Source organism: Schistocerca serialis, chromosome 5 (genome assembly GCF_023864345.2).
Source record: "Schistocerca serialis cubense isolate TAMUIC-IGC-003099 chromosome 5, iqSchSeri2.2, whole genome shotgun sequence".
Lineage (NCBI taxonomy): Eukaryota > Metazoa > Arthropoda > Insecta > Orthoptera > Acrididae > Schistocerca > Schistocerca serialis.
In genome coordinates this window covers 17,626,234-17,653,613 of record NC_064642.1, presented here as the reverse complement: position 1 = coordinate 17,653,613, position 27,380 = coordinate 17,626,234, and the positions used below count along the sequence as shown (strand labels likewise).

Here is a 27,380-nt window from a genome sequence, read left to right as displayed (position 1 = left end):
TCCTCTTCATCTGAAGCAACTAAAGTAAGTAAACTGTTTATTATTTCAAAACTAATTGCTATAACTGTTGATACATTTATCCAACAATGAAGCAAACAGTCAGTGCCTTCAAGGTAAAATTTTTGTTGTTGCATGTGGAACTACGATTGTACCCAGGCATGCTCCTCTTCACCTGAAGCAAATTGATGGCCACGAATATCTTTCATCAGATCTCTAAAAATATGGAAATTGCATGTGGAGAGATCGGGACTTCTATACAGGATGTGCAAGGGCTTTCCAATGAAACTTCAGCAGTGTAGTATGCCAGCTCTGGGGAAGTCACGATACCCCCACCCCCTCACCTTCACCTTCCCCTTCATCTTCCTTAAATAGAAGAATACCATCTAGTACAAATGCCAAGGAATGCTGCAGATGCTACCATTCTGTTGTAGGATAGTGCCCATTGACGTGCCAGCGCTGTTGTTTAGACTATCCTGCAGAAGTTTCAGTAAGGAGCCATTACACATTCTCCATACAGTCCCGATCTCTCCCGACATGATTTCCATATTTTTGGAGCCCTGAAGAAAGACATCTGTCGCCGTCAATTTGCTTCAGGTGAAGAGGCACATGTGAGTACAGTTATGCTTCAGTAGGCCACCACAAGCATTTTTCCATTAAGGCATTGCTCTTCTCTTCTTGTCTCACAATGGGATAAATTTATTAACAGTTGTGGTGATTACTTGTGAAATAATGTTTATTTTACTTACTTGTTTTCTATCTGTAACATTTTCATTTGACAGACCCTTGTAATTAAAGTGCAGCTACTCACAAAGGTCCAGTGTGGGCTGTAATTTTCGTATGACAGTGAAACTTGGTAGTTTTTCAAATGTGTTAATGCAGAACTGATTTATGCTGGAAAAAAATTAGTTCCTTTGTGGCAACGAGTTGCAAACCTGGTGCTGTAAAGCATCTTGTCAATGTCCCGTGGTGCTGATACTGAAGAAATTGTGTAGTGGTGGCTAATAATAAAATACACTTTATGGCTTTCTCACTTCTTTGACCATTTCTTCTCACATCCCGTTCCTAATACATTTAATATCGAAACATTTCTATACATCTTTCTTGCACTTACAGTGCCAGATTTGCACCTGGCAGCCAAAATTGGTACTAGGTTTTATCCAAGCATTAGTTTGTTCCGCATTAACACATTAGCATATCCACAAAGTTTCGCTGCCACACAGTAATTACCGCCTGTACTGGACCTCATGTATTACTGTATTCAAAAATGAAAGTCTATATTGTACTGGAAATTGTTTTACTTCATTTACATTAGAATGGTGCCATACATACTTAACCAGTTACTTGCTCTTGTCACCTGAGCATAGGCTCACACATGACATTTTTTGGAGATCAAGCAGCTGAACTATAATAATCAACAAGACATTCAAAAGCACTGTTTGTGTGAAATCCAGTTTGTTACTTTCATTTATTGACCCACGTGACTGAAATGGAGACCCGATTGATATGCTGACACTTAGAAAGCCACTGTAGTGTCCTGTAGAGCTCCTTAGTATGTAAAGTATATGATTTCGGGCAAGACATTTGATTAGATGGAGTAATGCTTGGAGGAAAAAAGAAAAAAAAAAGCCATTTTCCATAAGAAGATTTCATCAGAAGTGTGAAAACAAGGACATTAAAATCAAACTGACAAACAACACATGAAATGAAGAGGTAATAGAAATACTAGGGAAAGGTTAAAACTGGAAAGCACTCACCACAGGAAAGCAGAGGTTAGTGGGACATTTGCTAAGGCATGTGTAATAGTTAACTTGGCAAAAGAAGAAGCAATGGAAAGGAAAAATTGTAAGGACAGACAAAACCTCATGATGCTATATAGGTTACTGAAGATGATGGGTGTGATAGTTATGCATGAATGATAAAATCAGCATGAAATAAGAAAACAACACAAATAAATAATTATATCTGTATTTCTCAGAATGCCAGGAAAGTACCATGTGTTTTAGTAAGTACAATGTGCTCGAAGGATGTTTTCTCCTTTGTTTCCTTTGTTGAAGCTCTAGATGGAATTGTCTGTTTGCCTCACTCAGTGTCTTTCTATTCTGTCTGAGAATTTCTGCAGTGCAAATTTATGTTTAATCCAGTTTCTGTTGGATTTGTTTTTCATCGTCCATTATTTCAGAATAAGTATTTACACTGCAATTCATACAATTGCCATCAATCACAATTTCTCAATATACTGATTCAGTGCAAGATCTCTGGCTTCTGTAGTAGTCTGTCCAACTACTTCAGTCAGATTCAAAAAATAGCTGGAGTTATTAATTATGACAGTTGAGGTCAGGCTTGTTCAACACACCTTCGTCACTCATTCCCCGACAGCCAGTGAGCGTTCCACAGTGTTCTGAGCATTCCGCTGTGAATGTCATAAACAGTGCCATCATTAAAGTCATAACCAGTGCCATCATTAAAAGTGATCATAATGATTATTTAATGAATTTGTATTACATTTGTTGGGATACTACATAAGCAAGTGAGAGACAATGTACAGGACACACATTTTCTTCAAGCGCACGTGTATGACCTTATAGCAACTTTCACTTGGAACCAGCAACAGTGCAAATCTCATCCATGCCGCAACCTGTGTAAACTGCCATCATTCATGAATTTTACTATAATGTTTATTTTAACTAGGTACATTGTCCGCGTGAGAAGAGAATATCATTTCTGATATAATTTGTGTGACAGAAACTGTGTATCAAGACATACTGTTACCAGGCTAAAATCAAACAATGGAAAATCCAGGATGGAACGTAACAATATTATGAGAAGGGAAGTTGCTACTCACCATATAGCGGAGATGCTGAGTCGCAGATGGGCACAACTAAAAGACTCTCACAATTATAGCTTTTGGCCATTAAGGCCTTTGTCAACAACACACACACACACACACACACACACAACTGCAGTCTCGGGCAACTGAAACTGCACTGCGAGCAGCAGCACCAGTGCATGATTGGAGCGACGGGGCAGACAGTGAAGTGCTGCAAGTTAGATGGAGGGCTGGGAGAGGTGGGGGGAAGGTAGTGGAAAAGGAGAGAAATAAAAAGACTGCGTGTGGTTGTGGAACGATGGCTGTGTAGTGCTGGTATGGGAACAGGGAAGGGCCTGGATAGGCGAGGACATTGACTAATGAAGGTTGAGGCCAGGAGGGTTACGGGAACGTAGGATGTGTTGCAGGGAAAGTTCCCACCTGTGCAATTCAGAAAAGCTGGTTTTGGTAGGAAGGATCCATGTGGCACAGGCTGTGAAGCAGCCACTGAATTGAAGGATATCATGTTTGGCAGCGTGTTCAGCAACAGGGTGGCCTGCTTGTTTCTTGGACACAGTTTATTGGTGGCTATTCATGTAGACAGACAGCTTGTTAGTCATGTAGCTTCATATTTTTGTGGTGCAAAGACTGTTGAATTTATGTGTCTGCATGCCCGAAATTTTATGGAACAGCTTGTTAGTTATCATGCCTGCATAGAATGCAGCACAGTGGTTGCAACTTAGCTTATAAATCACATGACTGGTTTCCCAGTTAAGTTCTGCCTTTGGTGGGATAGGTAATGTTAGTGACCGGACTGGAGTAGGTGGTGGTGGGAAAATTTATGGGGCGAGTCTTGCATCTAGCATTCCCCTCGTAACTCAGTATCACCCAGGACTGGAGCAACTGAATTACATTCTCCGGCAGGGTTTCGATTACCTCTTGTTGTGCCCTGAAATGAGAAATGTCTTGCCCACTATCCTTCCTACCCGTCCCACAGTGGTATTCCACAGTCCACCGAACCTACACAACATACTCGTCCATCCTTACATAACCCCTGCTCCCAGTCCCTTACCTCATGGCTCATACCCCTGTAATAGATCCAGATGCAAGACCTACCCCATACATCCTCCCACCACCATCTACTCCAGTCTGGTCACTAACATCACCTATCCCATCAAAGGTGGGGCTAGCTGTGAAACCAGTCATGTGATTTAGAAGCTAAGCTGTAACCACTGAACCACTGTGCTGCAGTCTATATAGGCACGACAACTAACAACCTCTCTGTCCACTTGAATGGCCACCGACAAACTGTGGTCTAGAAACGAGTGGATCACCCTGTCGCTGAACACGCTGCCAAACATGTTATCCTTTATTTCAGTGATTGCTTCACAGCCTGTGCCATATGGATCCTTCCCATCAACACCAGCTTTTCTGAATTGTGCAGGTGAGAACTTTCCCTGCTACGATCCCGCGTTCCTGTGACCCTCCTGGCCTCAAGGTTCATTAGACACTGTCCTCACCCATCAGGCCTCTTCCCTGTTCCCATTCCAGCACTACAGAGCTGTCATTCCACCACCTCACTGTCTTTTTATTTCTCCCCCCCCCCCCCCCCCCAACCTCACCCCTGGCCCCCCTCTATCCTTAGCACTTCACTGTCCACCAGTCCCACCATACTATCCCTCCCCCTCCCTGCTCCAGCCTACTCATTACCCCCACCCAGTCACCACTCTCATTGTGCACTGGTGCTGCTGCTCAGTGTGGATTCAGTTGCCTGAGACTGCAGTTGTGCGTGTGAGTTGAGTAGATGAGATTAGATTAGATTAATACTAGTTCCATGGATCATGAATACGATATTTCGTAATGATGTGGAACGAGTCAAATTGTTCGTGAGTGTGTGGTGTATGTGTTTCTGTTGCTGATGAAGACCTTAATGGCTGAAAGCTATAATTATGAGAGTCTTTTAATTGTGCCTATCTGTGACTCAGCATCACTGCTGTATGGTGAGTGGCAACTTTCCTTCTCATAATATTGTTACATATTGTTATCAGCATTTATATGACCACTAGTTTCAGTTCTTGCAGCATACACCCAATTTTACTTCCCTTGTCCATTGAATCCAGCGGTTTTGATTCGCGTTATTTGTGTTTTCTGAATCGCCCTTTAGATCATCCCTTTTCAGGGGAATCTTCATAGAGAAATGAAGTTTTGGTTTTATGCTGGACAGACCCTATTGATCTGATAGCTCAGAGCACATATGCCATTGTTACAGATTTACTGAAGCACTGCTTGGTGGCAAAGTGGGTACTGTATTTATCCTTCCAGAATTTCTTGTCTCATTTTCAGAACAATAATGTGGCTTATTTTACACACTATATTAATGTTGACTAACTTGTATCTCATCTGAAGGAAATGAGAGATGCAGCACTTAACAGAAGTAAAATTATATTAGTATGAAAGACAACCTGAATGAAAGTTAAATGAAATACAGTGTGGGTTAAGCTTCAGTTATTGTGTACATGCAGGTCAGGAAAGTAGTAGCCTGACACACACACACACACACACACACACACACACTCTCTCTCTCTCTCTCTCTCTCTCTCTCTCTCTCTCTCTCTCTCTCTCTCTCTATGCAGCTCTTGTGTTTGCGTATTATTAACCTGTACCACTTTTCCTTTAGTTATGACATTCAAAACAATTATACTGAATGTAATTAAGTTTAATGTTAATGATATTTAATATTCATTCGTGTCGTAATGAAAACACACTTGGAAAAAGTAAAATTGCATTGTGAGAGAATGACTGCCCTTTCTATACCTTTTGGGGGTGAAATTCAAATATAGCCAATGGACATGTTTAAAATTATCTATGCTTGGAAACTTTTAGTTCCTTCTTCATGGAAGAGAGTATGGGTGGCGAAGGTTAGTTAGGAAAGGCAGATCACTAAGACCCCAAGTGGAGAGGGCTAAGAGACAACAAATGTGTATTTCTTCACTAGTGATGTGATGGGCTACAAGTAACTGAAGTAAACAGTGCTGTTGCATTTTGTTATTGGAAAATTAATTTATACTGTGGCACAATTTTTTTTAAAAACTTCATTCATTTTGGAAAATAGAATGATTCTTATTTATTGCAAAGATTCACTGTGAGAAGATTTTTTTAGCAAACTAGAACCAACAATGCATAAAATACGTGGTAGCTGTTTTAAAATTTTGTAAACGAGACACATTTCTTAAAATAGTAGCCGCGCGGGGTAGCCCTTGGCCATCGCTGTGTGTGTTGTCCTTAGCATAAGTTAGATTAAGTAGTGTGTAAGCCTAGGGACCGATGAACTCAGCAGTTTGGTCCCATAGGAACTTACCACAAATTTCCAAAATTTCTTAAAATAATAAATATTCCCCCAGTTTGATTACATAGTAGAAATAACTTACGTATTGCTATAGCGAAATATGCCTCGTATGTCAACTTCCTTCAAGCTGGCTTCTATCAAAGGCACTTTTACTTCTGGTGGACTGTTTCCAACCAGCATAACCACACCTGTTGGCGCTGTTGCCTGAAAGAAATATTGCAGATTTGTGTATTTTTAATAGAGGAATTATGATGAAACTTCATACGTGACCAAGGCAATACGTGTTTTGTTTAACTCATATGTCCTTTCGTGTCCCAAATTCTTTTACTTAGTTATTACTTCTTGTCATCCCAGGTAATTAAGTCTTCAAATGAGTGCTACATATTTGTTTATTTTAAATGTCCATGAACAAGTGATGCAGCACAAGCTGAGGCAGCAACTCGCAGTGGGGAGATAACCAGTTCAAATCCTTGTGGCAGAAGAAGTTATCACTTAATTTTGACTGGCAGTGGCAAGAGAGGAGGTGACGTAAAGTGTCTCATACCAGATACTTTGTTAGTGTCAAAAGCTAGGTCTGAAACTGCTATATACTTCCTCACAAAGTGGGGCATCCAACATTGGTATTGGTGTCTTGCCCATATCAGTGAGGGGTGTGAAGGTATTGGGTACTTGGTGCTACTGGAGGAGAATGTGCCATGCACCAATATTAGGTTTCACCATCTGCTATCAACAAAAACATATGACACAATATCAAAATGTTTAAAATCTGGCAATCAAATAAATGAAGAAAGAAGAAACAACAGTATAGAAAGGATAGATTGCCACTGACAGTACAGAGGAGGCATTGTCACTGACATGCAGAATGAAAATGATTTGCTAAAGTATTAAGGCTTTTGGACAAAGTCCTCATCTGCAGTAAAAACTACACACACACACACACACACACACACACACAAATCACAGTCACAACTTCCACACACATGCCCACCACTCAAGGTGCTAGTTCCCAACTGCCCTACCACATGTATTTTCTACTGCATAAGAAGGACTTTGTCCGAAAGCTTTAATATTTAAAAGTGGTTTTCATTGTGTTTGTCTGCAACTCCCCGCCTCCTCTTGTTGTTATTCCATTGTGGACAAATTGTTTGAATGAAAAGATTTTGAGGCATTGTAAGGCAGTCCACATTTAGTATTATTTACAGACCAAAGACTTGACCCATAATTACATTACTGGCGAATGTAATGTATCTGATGATTTTTGCACTTATGATTCAGAAGGCTTTCCACTTCAGGGTCACATATACTCATGATCAGTTGTATGCTTTGACTGTTTCTGTGGACTTGCCTAACCTCACATGTATTGTGTTGCTTAATTGTGTGATAACATTACATATACTTACCAATACTGCCAAACATATACCATTCTCTGATCCACTGCATTCAATGGAAATGTGTGGCTCACATTTTAAGAGACTGACTATTTCTTTAACAGTTTTTTGTTTATCAGCAGAGCGGATACGAAGTGTAGATGTTGCCCCAATCTTCTTTGCCATTTCCAGTCGGTGAGGCAGCAGATCTAAGTTAAAAGAAATATTTTTCGTTATTGGAATTAAAAGATGTTTCTAGTTTTTGATAAGAAATTTTTTAATCACTTGTATAAATTATGAATATGTAAACGTATTGTCAGTTCTGTCCCATGGCCAATCTGCACCCCCCCCCTCCCCCTCTCATCACCAATAAGAGTTCCAGTTTTATTCTGATGGATGGGAAAACTATAATATTGGAAGACAAGGCTGGTAATGTTATAGTCTTCATTAAGCTGACAACCGGATTATCAAACAGTTTGATCAAGCTGTTCTGATATAATTACTTCAACAAAATGCCCAGTTGCTCTGGAATTAAAATGTTCCCAGAACATGATGGAATCTCCTCCAGCTTGCACCGCCCATTACTTATCTTTGTGGAAGGCCTATAGTGAACAGAACACCGTCCGTCACTGACACTGAGGTGTAACAGGTCGCTTTGGGCTAATGACTTTTAAAAGGAATTTTCTTTTCAATTTAGTAGACATTTGGACCTGCCTTCTGTGCACGGAGGTTTTTTTTTTTTTTTTTTTTTTTTTTTTTTTTTTTTTTTTTTTTTTTTTTTTTTTTTTTTCATTGTACTTGTACCATGTGCCGGGGTGGATGCAATGTATCCATGAAATGGGTCTTCAGATGGCACATTGTGGCACTTGCTGCAGTGAGTGGTTGTTCTGTGCTGGTTTCGTGTGTCTAGGAGATGTGCTGTGGTCCAGGAATTGGAAACTTTACTGTTGATGTCTTTATGAGGAAAAGTTGGTCTCAGGTTGACACCACTGATGTACGAGAGATGTAAAACGCTATTGTTCTATAACTTGAGGTTGTAAGGAACCATGAAAGATGCAATGTAGTTGTTGTAATTGAAACTGAATACACGTATTGCAAAGGAGAGGAGTCTGAAATCATTCAGTAGAAGCTAGTCTTTTAAGTAACTTTTCAGGCTGGCACAGGCATCACAATGGAGAAAAAGGAGTCTGAAGCCAACATACCTGTGTCACAGTACTTCTGCAACTGCTTCCAAGTGCAAAAAGGTAAAGTTTATAATCTACAGTGACCATAAAATATATACACACATAAACAGACCATTACAGACGTAGGCACGTCATGTTTCTGGAGACTTTGATTGGGCGATCGGATGTGTCTGTGTTAGTAAGTATTAACATTTGATTGAGAAGGTTAGAAGAATTCAAAATTAAAAGGAAATTATTGCCTTGCAAAGAACATTTTCTCTGGAATTTGCAGTTGTTCTTCATAGCAACCAGTCAATAACTCCAATTACTCTATGCTTTAGTTATTACTAGCATTGCAGTTGAATCGGAAATTTCGTGAGGAACAATAAACAGTTGAAGGATATATATTAACTCCTCCAACAGTACCCGAGAATGAGAAGAAAATATGAAGTATACGATTGAGAAGGCCGCCACTTTTGCGCCAGTGATTCTGCGTCGACGTGTGGCAGCTGCTTATGGTTTGGGCGATCGTTTACTAAGCGGCAGCAATAGCAACAGCAGCATAGCAGTTCATGCAATTCATCAATTGCGACACACTAGTACCTTGTCGGCAGTGCTATGTGGCGATATTGTGGCAAACCTTTGGTGAATAGTATTTGCCTCAAACTGTTTTTGTTTTTTTTCCCCCATTTTTCTTTTTCATTCCTAATAGCACTGTTGTGGTGCACAGGTGAGATAATCAGGAGTGCAGTTGTCTGATGAAGTTTGTTAGTTTGGTGCAATGTGAGGCCAATTCTGAGGCAGTTGGCTGCAGTGAAGGTTTGGTAGTACATTTACTATTGTTTGATGTATACCTGTAATCACCTGGAAGATGTTGCAACCAGTAGAAGAGGTATTGAGAGTGTTTGCGGAGAAGACGACTGTGAAATTAGATAAGACAACTGACTGTGATTGCTGTGTTCAGATGAGGGCTGAGTTGGCATCCCTTCGCTCACAGCTGCAAGCGGCGCTGACTTCGGTCGCGCAGCGTGAGGCTGTTGCCAATAGGCACCACTGTGGGGAACCGGACTTGGGTATCACGGGGATGTCAACCTCGTCCCGTCTGTCCCCAGATTGGTCTGCCGCTGTGGTTGCCCCGGTTGCTGCTTGCAGTGGGGCTGAGCCCTCGCCTGTGGTTGATTGTGAGGTCGTTCCAAGGCGTGGCAGGCAGCGAAAGACTTCCCCGGAGGCTGATCAGAAAGCCTCCCCAGTGCGTCTGACAAACAGGTTTCAGGCACTGTCTCTGGCTGAGCCAGATGCAGCTGCCTGCCCTGTTTCAGAGGATGGTTCTCAGTCTTCAAGGTCCGGGCAATCACAGAGAGTGGGCTTATTGGTAGTTGGGAGCTCCAATATTAGGCACGTAATGGGGCCCCTTAGGAATATGGCGGCTAAGGAGGGGAAGAAATCCAGTGTGCACTCCGTGTGCATTCCGGGTGGAGTCATTCCTGATGTGGAAAGGGTCCTTCCGGATGCCATGAAGAGCACAGGGTGCAGCCAGCTGCAGGTGGTAGCACATGTCGGCACTAATGACGTGTGTCGCTTTGGATCTGAGGAAATTCTCTCTGGATTCCAGCGGCTATCTGATTTGGTGAAGGCTGCTGGTCTTGCTTACAAGATAAAGGCAGAGCTCACCATCTGCAGCATCATTGACAGAACCGAATGCGGACTTTTGGTGCAGAGCCGGGTGGAGGGTCTGAATCAGAGATTTAGACGGTTTTGCGACCGTGTTGGCTGCAGATTCCTTGACTTGCGCCATAGGGTGGTGGGGTTTCGGGTTCCGCTGAATAGCTCAGGAGTTCATTACACTCAGCTGGCAGCTACACGGGTAGTGGAGGCTGTGTGGCGTGGACTGGGCGGTTTTTTAGGTTAGAAGGCCTCGGGAAAGTACAGGGTGGGCTGCAATCTCAAAGGGTGCATGGCAAATACAGGACGTGCTTGGATCAAGGAACAGTCGGAATTGTAGTTGTAAATTGTTGTAGTTGTTCTGGGAAAGTCCCTGAGCTTCAAGCGCTAATAGAAAGCACAGAAGCTGAAATGGTTATAGGTACAGAAAGCTGGCTAAAGCCTGAAATAAGTTCTGCAGAAATTTTTACGAAGTCTCAGACGGTGTTCAGGAAAGATAGATTAGGCAGAATTGGTGGTGGAGTGTTTGTGTCTGTCAGTAGTGGTTTATCTTGTAGTGAAGTCGAAGTAGATACTCCATGCGAATTGGTATGGGTGGAGGTTATACTTAACAGCTGAACTAAGTTAATAATCGACCCCCAGACTCCGATGATATAGTTGCGGAACAGTTCAGAGAAAATTTGAATCTCGTAACAAATAAATGCCCCACTCATACGGTTATAGTTGGTGGGGACTTCAACCTTCCCTCGATATGTTGGCAAAAATACTTGTTCAAAACCGGTGGTAGACAGAAAACATCTTCCGAGATTGTCCTAAATGCTTTCTCTGAAAATTATTTCAAGCAGTTAGTCCACGAACCCACGCGAATTGTAAATGGTTGCGAAAACACACTTGACCTCTTAGCCACAAACAATCAGAGCTGATAGAGAGCATCATGACTGATAAAGGGATTAGTGATCACAAGGTTGTTGTAGCTAGGCTCAATACCGTTTCTTCCAAATCCACCAGAAAGAAGCGCAAAATAATTTTATTTAAAAAAGCGGATAAAGTGTCACTAGAAGCCTTCCTAAGAGACAATCTCCATTCCTTCCGAACTGACTTTGCAAATGTAGACGAGATGTGGCTCAAATTCAAATATATAGTAGCAACAGCAATTGAGAGATTCATACCTCATAAATTGGTAAGAGATGGAACTGATCCCCTGTGGTACACAAAATAGGTCCAAACTCTGTTGCAGAGGCAACGGAAAAAGCATGCGAAGTTCAGAAGAACGCAAAATCCCGAAGATTGGCTAAAATTTACAGACACGCGAAATTTGGCACGGACTTCAATGCGAGATGCCTTTAATAGGTTCCACAACGAAACATTGTCTCGAAATTTGGTAGAAAATCCGAAGAAATTCTGGTCGTATGTAAAGTACACAAGCGGCAAGACGCAGTCAATACCTTCGCTGCGCAGTGCCGATGGTACTGTTACCGACGACTGTGCCGCTAAAGCGGAGTTATTGAATGCGGTTTTCCGAAATTCCTTCACCAGGGAAGATGAATGGAATATTCCAGAATTTGAAACACGAACAGCTGCTAGCATGAGTTTCTTAGAAGTAGATACCTTAGGGGTTGCGAAGCAACTCAAATCGCTTGATACGGGCAAGTCTTCAGGTCCAGATTATATACCGATTAGGTTTCTTTCAGATTACGCTGATACAATAGCTCCCTACTTAGCACTCATATACAACCGCTCGCTCACCGATAGATCTGTACCTACAGAAGGGTAGTAGGAGTAATCCATCTAACTACAGACCTATATCATTGACGTTGGTTTGCAGTATGGTTTTGAAGCATATACTGTATTCAAACATTATGAATCACCTCGAAGGGAATGATCTATTGACACGTAACCAGCATGGTTTCAGAAAACATCGTTCTTGTGCAACGCAGCTAGCTCTTTATTCGCACGAAGTAATGGCCGCTATCGACAGCGGATCTCAAGTTGATTCCGTATTTCTAGATTTCCGGAAAGGTTTGACACCGTTCCTCACAAGCGACTTCTAATCAAGCTGCGGGCCTATGGGGTATCGTCTCAGTTGTGTGACTGGATTCGTGATTTCCTGTCAGGACGGTTGCAGTTTGTAGTGATAGACGGAAAATCATCGAGTAAAACTGAAGTGATATCAGGTGTTCCCCAGGGAAGTGTCCTGGGACCTCTGCTGTTGCCGATCTATATAAATGACCTGGGTGACAATCTGAGCAGTTCTCTTAGGTTGTTCGCAGATGATGCTGTAATTTACTGTCTAGTAAGGTCATCCGAAGACCAGTATCAGTTGCAAAGCGATTTAGAAAAGATTGCTGTATGGTGTGGCAGGTGGCAGTTGACGCTAAATAACGAAAAGTGTGAGGTGGTCCACATGAGTTCCAAAAGAAATCCGTTGGAATTCGATTACTCGATAAATAGTACAATTCTCAAGGCTGTCAATTCAACTAAGTACCTGGGTGTTAAAATTACGAACAACTTCAGTTGGAAATACCACGTAGATAATATTGTGGGGAAGGCGAACCAAAGGTTGCGTTTCATTGGCAGGACACTTAGAAGGTGCAACAAGTCCACTAAAGAGACAGCTTACACTACACTTGATCGTCCTCTGTTAGAATATTGCTGCGCAGTGTGGGATCCTTACCAGGTGGGATTGACGGAGGACATCGAAAGGGTGCAAAAAAGGGCAGCTCGTTTTGTATTATCACATAGTAGGGGAGAGAGTGTGGCAGATATGATACACTAATTGGGATGGAAGTCATTACAACAAAGACGTTTTTCGTCGCGGCAAGATCTATTTACGAAATTTCAGTCACCAACTTTCTCTTCCGAATGCGAAAATATTTTGTTGAGCCCAGCCTACATAGGTAGGAATGATCATCAAAATAAAATAAGAGAAATTAGAGCTCGAACAGAAAGGTTTAGGTGTTCGTTTTTCCCGCGCGCTGTTCGGGAGTGGAATGGTAGAGAGATAGTATGATTGTGGTTCGACGAGCCCTCTGCCGAGCACTTAAATGTGAATTGCAGAGTAGTCATGTAGATGTAGAAGAGATAAATAGAAACATAGGAAATCTTAGAACTGAACTATCTACAATGAATATGAATTTAGAAAAATATATAATGGAATCTAGAAAATAGGAAAAGGAAATGCACATTTCAATTTCCAAATTGCAAACAACAATAGTTGGGATTAACTGAGGAGTTGTGGCTGCAAGTAACTAAACAATGCAGTCCTAAGAGAAAAGTGCTAAGAAACCATTTAAAGAGGTTTATAAGGATGTAAAGCAGTTGAGAGAGGTTAACGAGTAGAAACTTAAAGGAATGATTCACGAACAAATCTCATACACTCATGAGAAACTGGAAATGCTAGAAGAAAATAAAAGGTCAAAGGTGACAGCTATCACAGACTCCAATTTTGCTAACTTGGAGGAGAGAATGACTGAGATAATTGCTGGTCTTTTGCAGCCTCACAAACTAACTGAAGTTCAATAGTATAGCAGTGGGTCGGGGGGGATTCTGGTGTCAGGAAGGGCATCCGGCCACCTGCTGTCACTAACATTCCCTCAACCTATAATATAACAAATACCATCTCCTCAGAGATGAGATGATGACTCAGCATTTATATACAGAAAGTATTGACAGCAGTTATAAATGATGTGCCATCATAATTTTTGCAACTAATGTTTATTTGCAAGTGCGCTACACTCCTCATTCACCACTGCTCACTTATTGTCATCAGAAGTTATAGTTTCAGGCCACAGTGTAACAGTGGCTTATATTCCCTTAAAACTAGTCAGGTGAGCTAAAATAATTAACAGGGTTGCCCACAAACCATAATTGTATATTTTAAAGCTGGTTGTGAGCTTGAGATATGAGCTGAGCACATCCTAGCCTCATGAGGCATAACTTAGTTTGGTTGGTCTTGAATAATGACCAATGCAGTACACTGCAGGGGACTTAAGGGTTTCTACAATTTAACAAGAAAAGAGGAAATATGTGTGAGCATAGGAGGTAGGTTAGAGAAAATAGAAAGAGAGTAGATCCTGTACTTAATGGTTGGAAAGAGAGACCAGTTTAACTGCAAAGCATTAAAGTTCCTTGTCTTCTGTTTTTGACATAAAGAGCAATCTCTAACTGCCTGACCGATTGAGGTGGTTCCTTTGAAAGGGCACGGACAACTTCCGTCCCCATGTTTCCCTAATTTGATGAGACCGATGACCTTGCAGTTTGGTCTCCTCCCCCAAATCAACCCTATTATCTCTAACTGCCTGAGCATAACTTCACAACACTTCTATCTGTGTAATTTCTAGAGACAAATTATTACATCCTCAATCATATTAGCATGATTGGCAAAAACTTTGGTTTGTACAATACTGTATCGCACTTCGATGTTTTCGAAAATTAACTTTAATTCAACATTCAGAACTGCAACCTATTAGACAAATTATAACCATAATTAAATATGATGACTGATGAATAACCCACACTTTGTTTTCTTTTGGCACAGCCTATACACATCAAATGGTTCAAATGGCTCTGAGCACTATGGGACTTAACATCTTTGGTCATCAGTCCCTTAGAACTTAGAACTACTTAAACCTAACTAACCTAAGGACATCACACAACACCCAGTCATCACGAGGCAGAGAAAATCCCTGACGCCGCCGGGAATCGAACCCAGGCACGGCCTATACACATCAGTAGAAAGTTAATGGCACATGGCAATCCTTGGATCTCCCACCCCCTCCCTTATAAGCTGACTGATGCTCAGAAGAGATGGAGTACTTATGATCAGGAGTTGCTCACAATATACAATGCCATCCAGAACTTTTGCCTGTGTGTGGAAGCATGCCTGTTTGCAGTATACGCTGACTACAGTCCCATCACTTCTGTCTGCGAAAGACCTAACTGAACTTTTTCCCTCGTGGTAATTTTGGTAGTTAGAATTTGTCAATCAGTTTACTACAGATTTGAAATGTGTAAGAGAGCCAGATAACATTGTTGCCAACTATTTTTCAAGGCTAAATGCATTTTTGTATACTATGTTTCGACAAATTGACTGCAGCACAAGCAGGTGATGTGGAGCTCCAAGAACATGTGACAAGTGGAGAGACAAAAATTTAGCTTAAAAGTGTCCCACTAGCAGGAACCCAAAAAAGTGCAATGCCTCTAGGTGTTCTGTTAGACCTTTCGTACCTGCCGGTTTTCGCAAAGCAGATATTGGACTCCGGTTACAACCTTGCACTCCAGGGAAATAACATCATATTTAAGCTTATCAAGGACAGGTATGTTTTCCTCGTGAAATAAATCATTTTTAGAATGCCAACAGCCAAAGTTGGCCATATTCACAAACCACTCTGCCGTAGAATTCAGATATATCTTTACAACAACTGATTGGCACACCCCGTCATGGCCACTCCTGCAGGAACAGCAGCCAGAACATTCCTCACTACATGGATCACCTGTTTCAGTTGCTTGGTATGTGTCACAATTCAGGTCAGCCCTGTTTTTGGAACTTGCTAAATTATGTCGATTCCAACACCATTACGTTAATAGTTTAGTACCCAGCTAGCAATTGGGTGGTAGAGTGCTGGCAAAGGACACTCTGAACTGCTCTTACATGCCCGTGACAGACTTGGATAGCAGCACTAGTCAGTGTCTGCAGTGCCATCAAGTGAGACATTGGAACGTCTACAGCTGAGATGGTCTATGGATTTATACTGCAACTTGCATCAGTTTTTGTACCACAATAATTCCTCTCCACTGCTGAACTGCTGCCCCTACTGCAACAAGTTAGTTGGCAGATCTCCAAGCTTTGTCCTACACCAGGATTCCACCATTGAGAAGCTAACATTTTCCTTCATAATCATTCAAAAACATGCCCACGTGTGATGTTAATGACAGAAGCTGTCTGCTTGCCTGTAGAACTTCCTTATTATTGTCCTCATCAACCTTAAAGCATAATGAAAATACTATGCAAGTCTTGGAACTTCCTGGCAGAGAGCAAGACTCAAACTTGGGACCTTTGATTTTCATAGGCAAGTGCTCTACTAACTGAGCTACCCTAACACTGCTCACGACCCATCCTCACAGCTTTGTTTTTGCCAGTACCTCATCTCCTTCCTACCAAACTTCACACAAGTTCACTCCTGGAAGAAAGGATAGTGCAGAGACATGGCTTAGCCACAGCCTGGGGGATTGTTTCTGGAATTAATTTTTACTTAGCAGTGGAGTGTGTGCCGATATGAAACTTCTGTGAAGTTCAGGAGGTAGGAGATGAGCTTCTGGCAGAAATAAAGCTGTGAGGACAGGTCGTGAGTCATGCTTGGGTAGTTCAGTAGGTAGAGCACTTACCCACGAAACACAAAGGTCCTGAGTTCAAATCTCGATCCAGCACACAGTTTTAAAATACGAGAAAGTTTAAAATCAGGGTATAATCCTCTGCAGAGTGAAAATTTCACTATGAAAATCTTATACTACAGCAAGTGCACAACAGTGCCATTTGAAAGAGTTACACTAGCTTACTTGCCAGCTTGCACTCCTGTCTTCCATGACTAGATGTGATGTGTGAGGTCAACAAGACACCCATTTCAGTGACACCTACACCACCACCATCACCATCACTACTACCACACCAAGAGCCTGAAGGGAGTAGAAGTGTGACAAATGCTTCGAGTGTAGTGTGTTCCCTTTGGCTGGCACAGTGGTTCGCTGTTTGGACCAATCGGCATAATTCAGTCTGTCTTTTTGTAACATTCACAATGACTGATGCTCTAAACGGATGTCAATACTATGTCATTATTTGCAAGAAAATATATTGTGTTCTTACTCAGCAATTCTGATTTCGTGTTATTTATTGTGGTTATCTTACCCACACTTTGTTTTGTACTTATTATACAATAACTGATCCTTGAGAAGCTTTCTGATATTGTCTATGCACCAAGGAGAATCTCTACCAACTTTTAATATTTTGCTAGGTACAGTTTTTGTCACCTATCCCATTGGACTTGAGCCACAGTTCCATTATGTACTCACTGCATGAATCTACTGGTTCTAGTTCCTTTCTGAGAAGTGAGACAACTCCACAGCCTCTGTATCATTTTAATGAACCTCTAGCTATTCTGCTTGTATTCCCTTGCCCTTTGAATTCTATCTTGGTGACCATTGTTGCTACAACTGCGTTGATCCCAGTTTCTATGTGAACATTCTCAGCAAGTTTGGGTCTCTCCTGTAAATAAGTCGTTGTTCTAGGTAATTTTCATAAAAAAGTTTTTGTAATTGCCTTACAGCACAAAGTCCACCACTTATAAAGGTTAAATTCTTTTAATCATTTTTGGCTTGATTAAAATTTCCTCTGACTATTTTAGTATAACTTTGAATCATACGTAATGGATCACATCAGTTTTCTCTAAAGTTATTATTTACATCTACAGCTTGAGTGTGGTGAGTAATATTCAAAAGAATGTACCTTAGTTTATTTAAGATACTCAATTCCCATCCCATAGAGCATGTATTTTTAGTTAACACTGTTTGCACTTCGTAGCGTAATGGTTAGTGTCATTTCACTCGAGGGCTGGGTGTTTCTGTTGTTTTAATCATTTCACCTCGTCTTCATTGATGCACAAGTTGCTGAAGAAACGCCAAATAGAAATAATAGCACTAGGCAGCTGAACAACAATAGACAGGGTTTTCCGACCAATAATGCCTTGCAATAATCATTTAGTTTTTGTTCAGTAAACACTTATATTTGCCCTGAAGATATCAGTACTGTCTGTTTCTGATTTTCAACAATGCTCAGTTCCCAGTACAGCCTTTTAATAGCGGTAAACTTTGATTTTTTTTTTTTTGTTAATGATTTAACAATTTATCACTAACACCTTGATATTCTTGTCTATTTTAGCTATTTCTTGATTTCCTATATGCACTTTCTGGAGCCATCTCTACAAAATTTTATCCTTAGTAGATGGGAGAGTTACCTATTGTATCACAGAATTGCCGATTTTCTGCTCAGGTCCCTCATTTGGCTCCAGAATCATTTCTTGGAGCATATTTTGAACTGCAGTTGGATTTCTGTTGAATTGCAGTTGAATTTCTGTTCAAGGTGTAGCTAACTGTCTGCTCCTTGTGTTTTATCACTGTTGTTGTTGTTGTTGTTGTTGTTGTTGGTGGTGGTGGTGGTGGTGGTGGTGGTGGTGGTCGTCGTCGTCGTCTTCAGTCTAAAGAGTGCTTGAGTGTAGCTCTTCATGCAGGTCTATCCTATGGAGTTCCTGATAACTTCAGAATTTTTTTAAGAGTGTGTGATGGGCAACACTGACAAAAGCTTTAGATAAATGTACAAATGCTATAAATGTGGGTTTGTTATTTTACAGTTATAACCTGAAATTGTCAAACTGTAGCATAAATGTTTGTGGAAATGTTAACCACAATAAGAATTAGCGCTCAGCTATATACACAAAATACAGAGCTATATAGTGAACATGCCTGAGCAATATGGAGATGCAGAGAGCACTAAACTTTCAGGTATGAAAGTCAAAAATATGAACTATCTCTGTCAGTAACTATGTTTTATACTTGAAATAATTTCACCACCACACCCTCCCCTCCCACTAGAGCGAAACTCAGGGAAAGTGTGGTAAAGAGTTACGTAAGTTATGCTGCCATCACTGGGTTAACGGGATAGCTCATCATATCAGTGATGAATTGGAAAATTTCTGAGTTTCGACAGCTATCTTCACTCTTTTGTATGAAACTGTTTTTTGTTTCTGCGTCATATTCGAGTTTGCATCCACCACAGCAAGATTTGTTGCACAAACACTAAGTCTGGAACTAGTGGACATAGGAACAGATGTCTATGCAGGTATCATTAGCTGCTGCTTCATAACGTTTGTTACTAGCTGCTGTTTCAAGTGTTGTGTGTTGTTGTGGCACTGGTTGCTGCTGCTGCAAGCTCTGTTGTGGAACCTATGCAGCAAGTTGAAAATAGTATGATCTGGGGTTGAACTGGAACACTGCAAGACTCCAAAATACCTAGGAGTGAAACTTGATAGATATCTCACTTTCAAAAATCACTGCATGAAATGCAAGTCCAAAGTTTCCACCAGGAACACTCTTCTATGTTAACTGGCCGATCCTATCACAGTGGGGCAGTCAACCTGAAACTATCCAAACATCCGTAATGGCACTTGCTATTCTGCGGCATATGCCAGTCCCGTGTGGTAGAATTGGACTCATCCCAAACAGGTGGATGTAGGTCTCAACTAAACCTGCAGAATTATAAGGGGTTGCTTGATATCCACTCCAGTCGAACGGCTTTACCACCTCGCAGGAATAGTACCACCATCTGTTCGAAGAGAGAGACCTGCGAACAAGGAAAGGAAGGTAGTGCAACAGGAAATTACCCATCCTCTGTATAGGCATGAACCACAGCCATTCTTCAAAATTTTCCCGAAGAGCCAGCCAATTGGGGAAGGGTGCCTTGCATGGTGCATTGTGTCCATCGTGCATTGTGACCTTTAGCCCACTTTCTCGTCGTCGCATTTCAATCCCCCTCATTCTCCATCTCTTGGGTGGGGACACCTTCCTGGGTGCATTTTTCTCCACCCACTATGCTGTATCACTTTCTGTGTTGACGATGACTGTGGACTTCTTTGCACCTGATATCCAGCACGGTAGCCAGTCCGTTGTGGTGGGGCCGCCATGTACCCTGTTGGTTGTAGCCTCCTGACCACACAGGGATTGCTCTGCTGATGCCTGCACTGTTAACTCCCACGTATGCCACACGGTAGATGCCCACCCCGTGGGGCATCGGGACTCCCGGCAATGGCCATCCTGCTAGGTGGCCTTTGCTGTGGCTGGGTGGCACCTGTAGGGAGGGCCCCTGGTCGGAATGGATGGCATCGAGGCGGACGACATGCGATGAAGTGTAGTCCATCATCTCTTGATGGTGGTGAAACACTAGCAACCTCTAAGCATTGACAAGCTTTATTCAACGTACAGAAGTACGATCCCAAATCGTTCCCCTCCCTGGCCACACCACAGGAGGAATGTTAGGCTAAGAATGGCAGCGGATCTTATTCGCCCCGGTACATTGTATGTTCAAGAGCTAGTGGGAAATGTTTCATGATGAGGAAACCTCAGTTTTTTGTTGAGCTTTTAGAGGACAAGTTTGGGGAGTTGGAGGGATTGTCCAAAATGAGATCTTGGTCAATCTTGATCAAAACAGTATCCTCTGCCCAGTCATAGACGTTACTCGCTTGTGACAAGCTGGGGAATGTTTTTGTAACCATCATGCCCCATAAGAGCTTAAATATGGTCCAGGGTATCATATTTCACAGGGACCTTCTTTTGCAGTCTGATGATGAGCTGCACACTAATTTGGAGTGGCAAGGTGGACATTTCATCTGGCGTGTCCACTGCGGTCCGAGGGATAATCAGGTTGCCACCGGTGCATTTATCATGGCCTTCGAAGGTGATACATTGCCCGAGAAAGTCAATGTGATTTTCTACCGCTGTGATGTCAAGCCATATATCCCTCCCCCAATGCGGTGTTTTAAATGCTGGAAGTCTGGCCATATGTCTTCCCGGTGTACTTCCAGCATCACGTGTTTGAGATTGTTGACGTCCTTCACATCCCAATACTCCATGTGTCCCACCTCCTGTCTGCATTAAAACTGTGGAGAGCATTAATCCCCTTGCTCACCAGACTGCAGGATCTTACACAAAGAAGGAGAAACCATGGAGTACAAGACCCTGGACCGACTGACCTACACTGAGGCTAGGCAGAAGTTTGAACACCTCCATCCTGTTTGTATGACATCACCTTATGCTGTATGACATCACCTTATGCTGCCGCTACAACTGTTCTAGCCCCATCCGCTCCGCCAACCCCAGTCACTTCTCAGAGCCGAAAGAGTACACCTGCCCCCTTGATGGTAGTCGGGGGGGGGGGGGGGGGGGGGGGGGGGGGGCACTTCCCTCCCTGTTGCTCCTACACCAGCTACTTCGGGAGCAACATCCCCCCAACCATTGGGCACTCCATTCCCAGGTATCTGCTAGTGGGAAAGATGACACTCGCCAGTGGCTGAAGAGCTCAAAAGCAGCTGGTCATAGGGATTCACGCTCATCCTCAGTCCCGGAGACTGAGCCAGTGAAGTCCTCACAGCCAGAGAAACCAAAGGATCAGCGAGAGAAATCCAGAAAGAAGACCCCTAAGACCAAGGAAATTGTGGTGTCACCCACACCACCACTACCTACAAGCTCTGCGTCTGAGGATGGGGTGGAGATTCTGGAGGTAACAGCAGGTCACTCGAGCATAGCTAATGCAGAGCCAGCAGAGGACACCTGATTCTCTGCGAGAGGACCTAGATCTCGCCAGACCCTCAGACACAGTGGATATAGACTGCTCAGGCAGTAAGTCAGTGGCATCGGAGAATTACCCCACAGTCTTTCGCACTCTCAACACTGAGGCAGGTCTTCACAGCGCACGAGGTAACAGCGGGTCACTCGAGCATAGCTAATGCAGAGCTGGCAGAGGACACCTGATTCTCTGCGAGAGGCCCACATGGAAGACTTCCACACATTCGTCATCTCCTTAATGACACGCAATTTGTTGTGTGTACTGTTATGCCATTCCGTCTCCCAAAGTCGAAAAATCCTGTGGCATTAATCAGAACACAGGTCAGGTTCAGAGATGTCCATCTCCAGAAGCGGTTTCCACATTGCCTGTTTGGCCAGCCTGTCGGCAAGTTCGTTGCCTGGGATGCCGACATGTCCTGGAGTCCACACAAACACCACTGAACAACGGGACCAGTCCAGAGCATAGATGGACTCCTGGATGGACGCCACAAAGGGCGGCGAGGGTAGCATTGCTCGATAGCTTGTAGGCTGCTCGAGGAGTCAGTACACAGAAGAAATGATTCCTCAGGGCATGAATGGATATACTGAAGTGCACGAGTTACAGTCACCAGCTCTGCAGTGAGTATACTGCAGCCATTATGCAAGGAATGCTGTTCAATATGGCCTCTGCGGACAAAGGTGAAGCCAACATTACCATCAGCCATCAAGCCATCGGTGTAAACCACTTCAGAGCCCCGGAAACACTTCAAGAATCGACAGGAAGTGACAGCGGAGAGCCGCAGGGTTAACGGAGTCCTTAGGGCAACACGAAAGGTCCAGGCAAAGCTTCAGCCTACGGTTGCACCACAGAGGTGTACGTAAATGGACCTAAAGGAGAGGTGGTGAAGGGAAGAACTCCAGTTCAGACACGAACCGCAATCATTAGCCCAAACCTGGGCCGCCTATGCTGGAGGTGGACTGCTGTGGTTGGAAAAAAATACGGTAATTAGGATGTTCAGGAGAGCTGTTATCCACGTCTGATCTTCAATGGAGGGACTCCAGCCTCCATCAGTACGCTCGTCACTGGACTCACCCTAAAAGCTCCTGTCGCTAATTGAACTCCGCAACGGTGCAATGAGTTGAGCAAACACGATGTTGAGGGTGCCACCGAACCATAAATCACACTCCCATAATCGAGATGGGATTGAACAAGGGCTCTGTAGAGCTGCAACAGTGTTGAACAATCTGCATCCCAGTTGGTGTGGTTCAGGCAGCGGAGGGCACTGAGGTGCTGCCAACACTTCCGTTTAAGCTGACAAAGATGAGGAAGCCGAGTCAAACGAAAGTCGAAAACCAGACCTAAGAATCAATATGTCTCCACTACAGTGAATGGATCGTCATTAAGGCATAATGCTGGTTCCGGATGAACGGTATGACACTGACAGAAATGCATGACACATGTCTTCATGCTGGAAAAACTGGAAGCCACGGGCTACAGCCCATGACTGCGCCTTGTGGATGGCTCACTGAAGACGGTGCTCAGCAACACCAGTACTGGAGCAGAAGTCGTCTGCATACAGAGAAGGTGAGACTGAGGGCCCAACAGCTGCTCCTAGACCATTAAAGGCCACTAAAAATAGTGAGACACTCAATACAGAGCCCTGCAGGACTCCATTATCCTGGACACGGATGCAACTATGGGAGGCACCAACTTGGACACAGGAAGTACAGGGCAACAAAAGCTTTGGATAAAAATCGGGAGCAGGCCCTGGAGACACCACTCATACAATGTGGCAAAGACATGATGTCGCCAGGTCGTGTTGTATGCTTTACGTAAGTCAAAAAAGATGGCAAACAGGTGTTGGCATCTGGAAAAGGCTGTTCGGATCGGAGACTCGAGGGACACAAGATTATCAGTGGTGGTGCGACACTGGCGGAAGCCGCCCTGACATGGAACTAGTAGGCCATATGACTCCAGGGACCAACCCAACCGCCGACACACCGTAAGTTCCAGCAGCTTACAAAGAACGTTGGTGAGACTGATGGGCCGATAGGTATCCACATCGAGCGGGCTTTTACCGGGTCTGAGCACCGAAATAATAGTGCTCTACCGAAAGACGCTATCGCACCAGAACTGGTTGAAGATGGCAAGGATATGTCGCTTGTAGTCAGATAAGAGATGTTTAATCATCTGACTGTGGATTCGATCTGGCCCAGGAGCTGTGTCGGGGCAATGCGCAAAGGCACTGAGGAACTCCCACTCTGTAAATGGGGCGTTATAGGATTGACTGTGGCGTGCAGTGAAGGAGAGGACTTTCCCTTTCAGCCGCCGTTTGAGAGTGCGAAAGACTGTGGGGTAATTCTCCGATGCAGAGGCTCGAGCATAGTGCTCGGCAATCACGTTTGCGCCAGTTGATAACACGCTATTTATGGTAGCACCGGAAACACCTGTTGGGATCTGGTACCCGAAAAGACGTTTGATCTTTGCACAGACTTAGGAAGGTGACGTATGGCATCCCAATGGTCTAGACGTATCTCTCCCAACACTCCTGCTTCCGTCATTTGATCAGTTGGCGAATGTGGGCATGGAACAGTTTAAAGGCTATGAGGTGAGGTGCTCCAGGGATGGGTGCCACTTATGCCGCTATAGAGCTCGCCGACACTCCTCAATTGCTTCAGCGACTTCCGGCTACCACCAAGGAACTGCCTTATGTTGGGGGCACCCTAAAGAGCGAGGGATCGCATTTTCTGCCGCAGAAACAATTGTAGTCACCTGCTCAACCATCACATCGATGTTACCATATGGAGGTTGGTTGGTTGTTTTGGGGAAGGAGACCATACAGTGAGGTCATCGGTCTCATTGGATTAGAGAAAGACGGGGAAGGAAGTCGGCCGTGCCCTTTGAAAGGAACTATCCCGGCATTTACCTGGAGCGATTTAGGGAAATCACGGAAAACCTCAATCAGGATGGCCGGACGCGGGATTGAACCATGTGGAGGAGATTCAGCGGTGACAGCAGAGATGAAAATTCCCCAGTCCGCCTTGTTCACAGCCCATCTGGGCAGGCGTCCGTGTGCCTGACACTGGGGCAGTGAAAGGAAGATGGGGAAGTGATTACTACTGCACAGGTCGTCATGTGCTCTCCAGTGGATACATGGGAAAAGTCCTGAAAATTGATAAATCAATGGCCCGGTAACTACCATGATCCACACTGGAATGTGTGGCGGCCCCAGTATTTGAGAGGCAGCGGTCGAAGGGGCACAGCACAGTTTCGACACCTCTGCCTTGGTCAGTAAGCACGGAGCTACCCCACAAGGGGTTAAGGGCATTAAAATCTCCAAAAAGTAGGAAAGGTTTAGGGAGTTCATCAATCAGTGCAGCTAATACATTCTGGGGTACTGCACCATATGGAGGAAGATATACATTGCAGGCAGTTATTTCCTGTGTCATCCTTATTCTGACAGCCACAGCTTCAAGAGCGGTTTGAAGGGTCACTGGGTCACTACAGACTGAGTTTAGGACAAAAACACAAACTCCATCTGACACTCGATTATAGTCACTACAGTTCCTGTAATATCCCTTATACCCGCGGAGGGCAGGGGCCCGCATTTCTGGGAACCAGGTTTCTTGGAGGGCAATGCAGATAGCACGTGTAAAGCTTAACAGTTGCTGTAGCTCAGACAGGCAGTGGAAAAATCTGCCACAATTCCACTGGAGGATGACGTCATCATGAGACTGGGAAAGCATGGAACATTATGGGAGTGTGATTTATGGTTCGGCGGCACCCTCAACATCGTGTTTGCTCGACTCATTGCACCGTTGCGGAGTTCAATTAGCGACAGGAGCTTTTAGGATGAGTCCAGTGACGAGCGTACTGATGGAGGCTGCCCAGTGACGAAATCTTTGGTTACCGGACTCGTTGCCGCTGATTTTATCTGACAGTGCCTCATCAGCTGATTTAGTTTTACGTTTTATTCGTGATGGTCAGTTTTATCATTTGATGTAAGTTTTAGCACAAATACTTTGTCGCTCTCTGTCCTTCACCGTAGTGTTTTTAGGGTGGAGGTTTTAATGTGTTGCAGAGTGGCTGGCTTTTCATTTTTATTCTTGTGGTTGGCCAGCCACTTGAATCTGCTTTCTTGTTTTACTCTCTTCTGTTTCTAGCGTCCTCTTTTGTTCCTTGTAGTGTTTGTTGCCTTTCCTGCGCACTTGTGGTTTTTCCTTTCTTTCTGTTTTGTGTTATATGTCTCGTCTGTTTTATTCTCACACTTATGGCATTGTTTTATTTGGAACAAGGGACAGATGACCTCATAGTTTGGTCCCTTCCCCCGTCTTTTAAACCAACCAACCACTGCTGAAAAAGCTAGGTTACAACTATGGAGGGCTACAACCTAACTTCCCCCTGGTTGGAAAAGAGTTGTTGATGCTTTACCTCCAGGCCATGATGCGGAATGGACAACTTGGAAATCCCTGAATAGACTGAGATCCGGAGTTGGAAGATCAAAAGTTAACTTGGCAAGATGGGGATATACTGATCCAAGTGATATTTGGTGTGACTGTGGAGAAGAACAGACAGTTTGCCACATGCTTCAGAGTCGATTGTGCCCAGTCTCTTGTACAGAAGATGATCTTCAACAAGCAACAGAAAATGCACTGGAAGAGGCCAAGTTTTGGTCAAAATTTATTTAATCGTAACTATGTAAAATTTATGTACATTTACCTGTATGTTTCTGATAGGAGAATAATAATAATAATGATAATTGTGCTATTCTGCAGTCTTGGGAAATGGCTGTTGTAGCTGTTGCTTTTGTGAATTAGTTAGTTACATGTTCCATGGATCATTTTGTACAGGAGATTGTAATGATGTAGAACGAGTCACTTTACATTCTCATTGCAAATTAATTTCCACATACAGTTACGTTCTAAACAGTTCTATGGTTGTGTTTTTTTTTTTTACAAAAAGAAAAAAAAATACAGATGTGAGTTAGTAATTCCTACCTGCCACCTTTTACACATTACAGTAACACAGCAATATAAATTCTTGTACAGTATAGGAAGAGTTGTCAAGGAGAAACTTTCTCAGTTTGTTATCAAATTTTACTTTGCTCTCGGTCCACTGTTTTATGTCACTGGGTAAGTGACCAAAAAATTTGTGTTGCAGCAGTGTGCACCCCTTTTTGTGCTAAAGACAACCTTCGTAGGGAGTAATGAATGGCATTTTTCCTTCTAGTATTGTAATTATGTACCTCATTGTTCTTTTTGAACTGTAGTGGATTATTTACAACAAACTACATAAGGGTATTAATATAATAGAGGGAAACATTCCACGTGGGAAAAATTTATCAAAAAACAAAGATGATGTGACTTAGCAAACGAAAGCGCTGGCAGGTCGAAAGACACACAGACAAACACAAACATACACACAAAATTCAAGCTTTCGCAACAAACTGTTGCCTCATCAGGAAAGAGGGAAGGAGAGGGAAAGACGAAAGGATGTGGGTTTTAAGGGAGAGGGTAAGGAGTCATTCCAATCCCGGGAGCGGAAAGACTTACCTTAGGGGGAAAAAAGGACGGGTATACACTCGCACACACACATATCCATCCACACATATACAGACACAAGCAGACATATTTGAAAGCAGACATGCATTTAAATATGTCTGCTTGTGTCT

The 27,380-nt window shown here is 43.2% G+C and overlaps 1 protein-coding gene across 1 annotated transcript in view; it reads right to left on the bottom strand.

The window, feature by feature from the left end:
• LOC126480804 (sorbitol dehydrogenase-like) overlaps nt 1-27,380 on the bottom strand; it is an 85,301-nt gene that overhangs the window by 6,810 nt on the left and 51,111 nt on the right. The window contains exons 4-5 of the mRNA XM_050104124.1: nt 7,553-7,728; nt 6,235-6,356 (exon numbers count right to left, since the gene is read on the bottom strand). Of these exons, the coding sequence (XP_049960081.1) occupies nt 6,235-6,356; nt 7,553-7,728 (298 nt within the window). The remainder of the gene's footprint in view (nt 1-6,234; nt 6,357-7,552; nt 7,729-27,380) is intronic.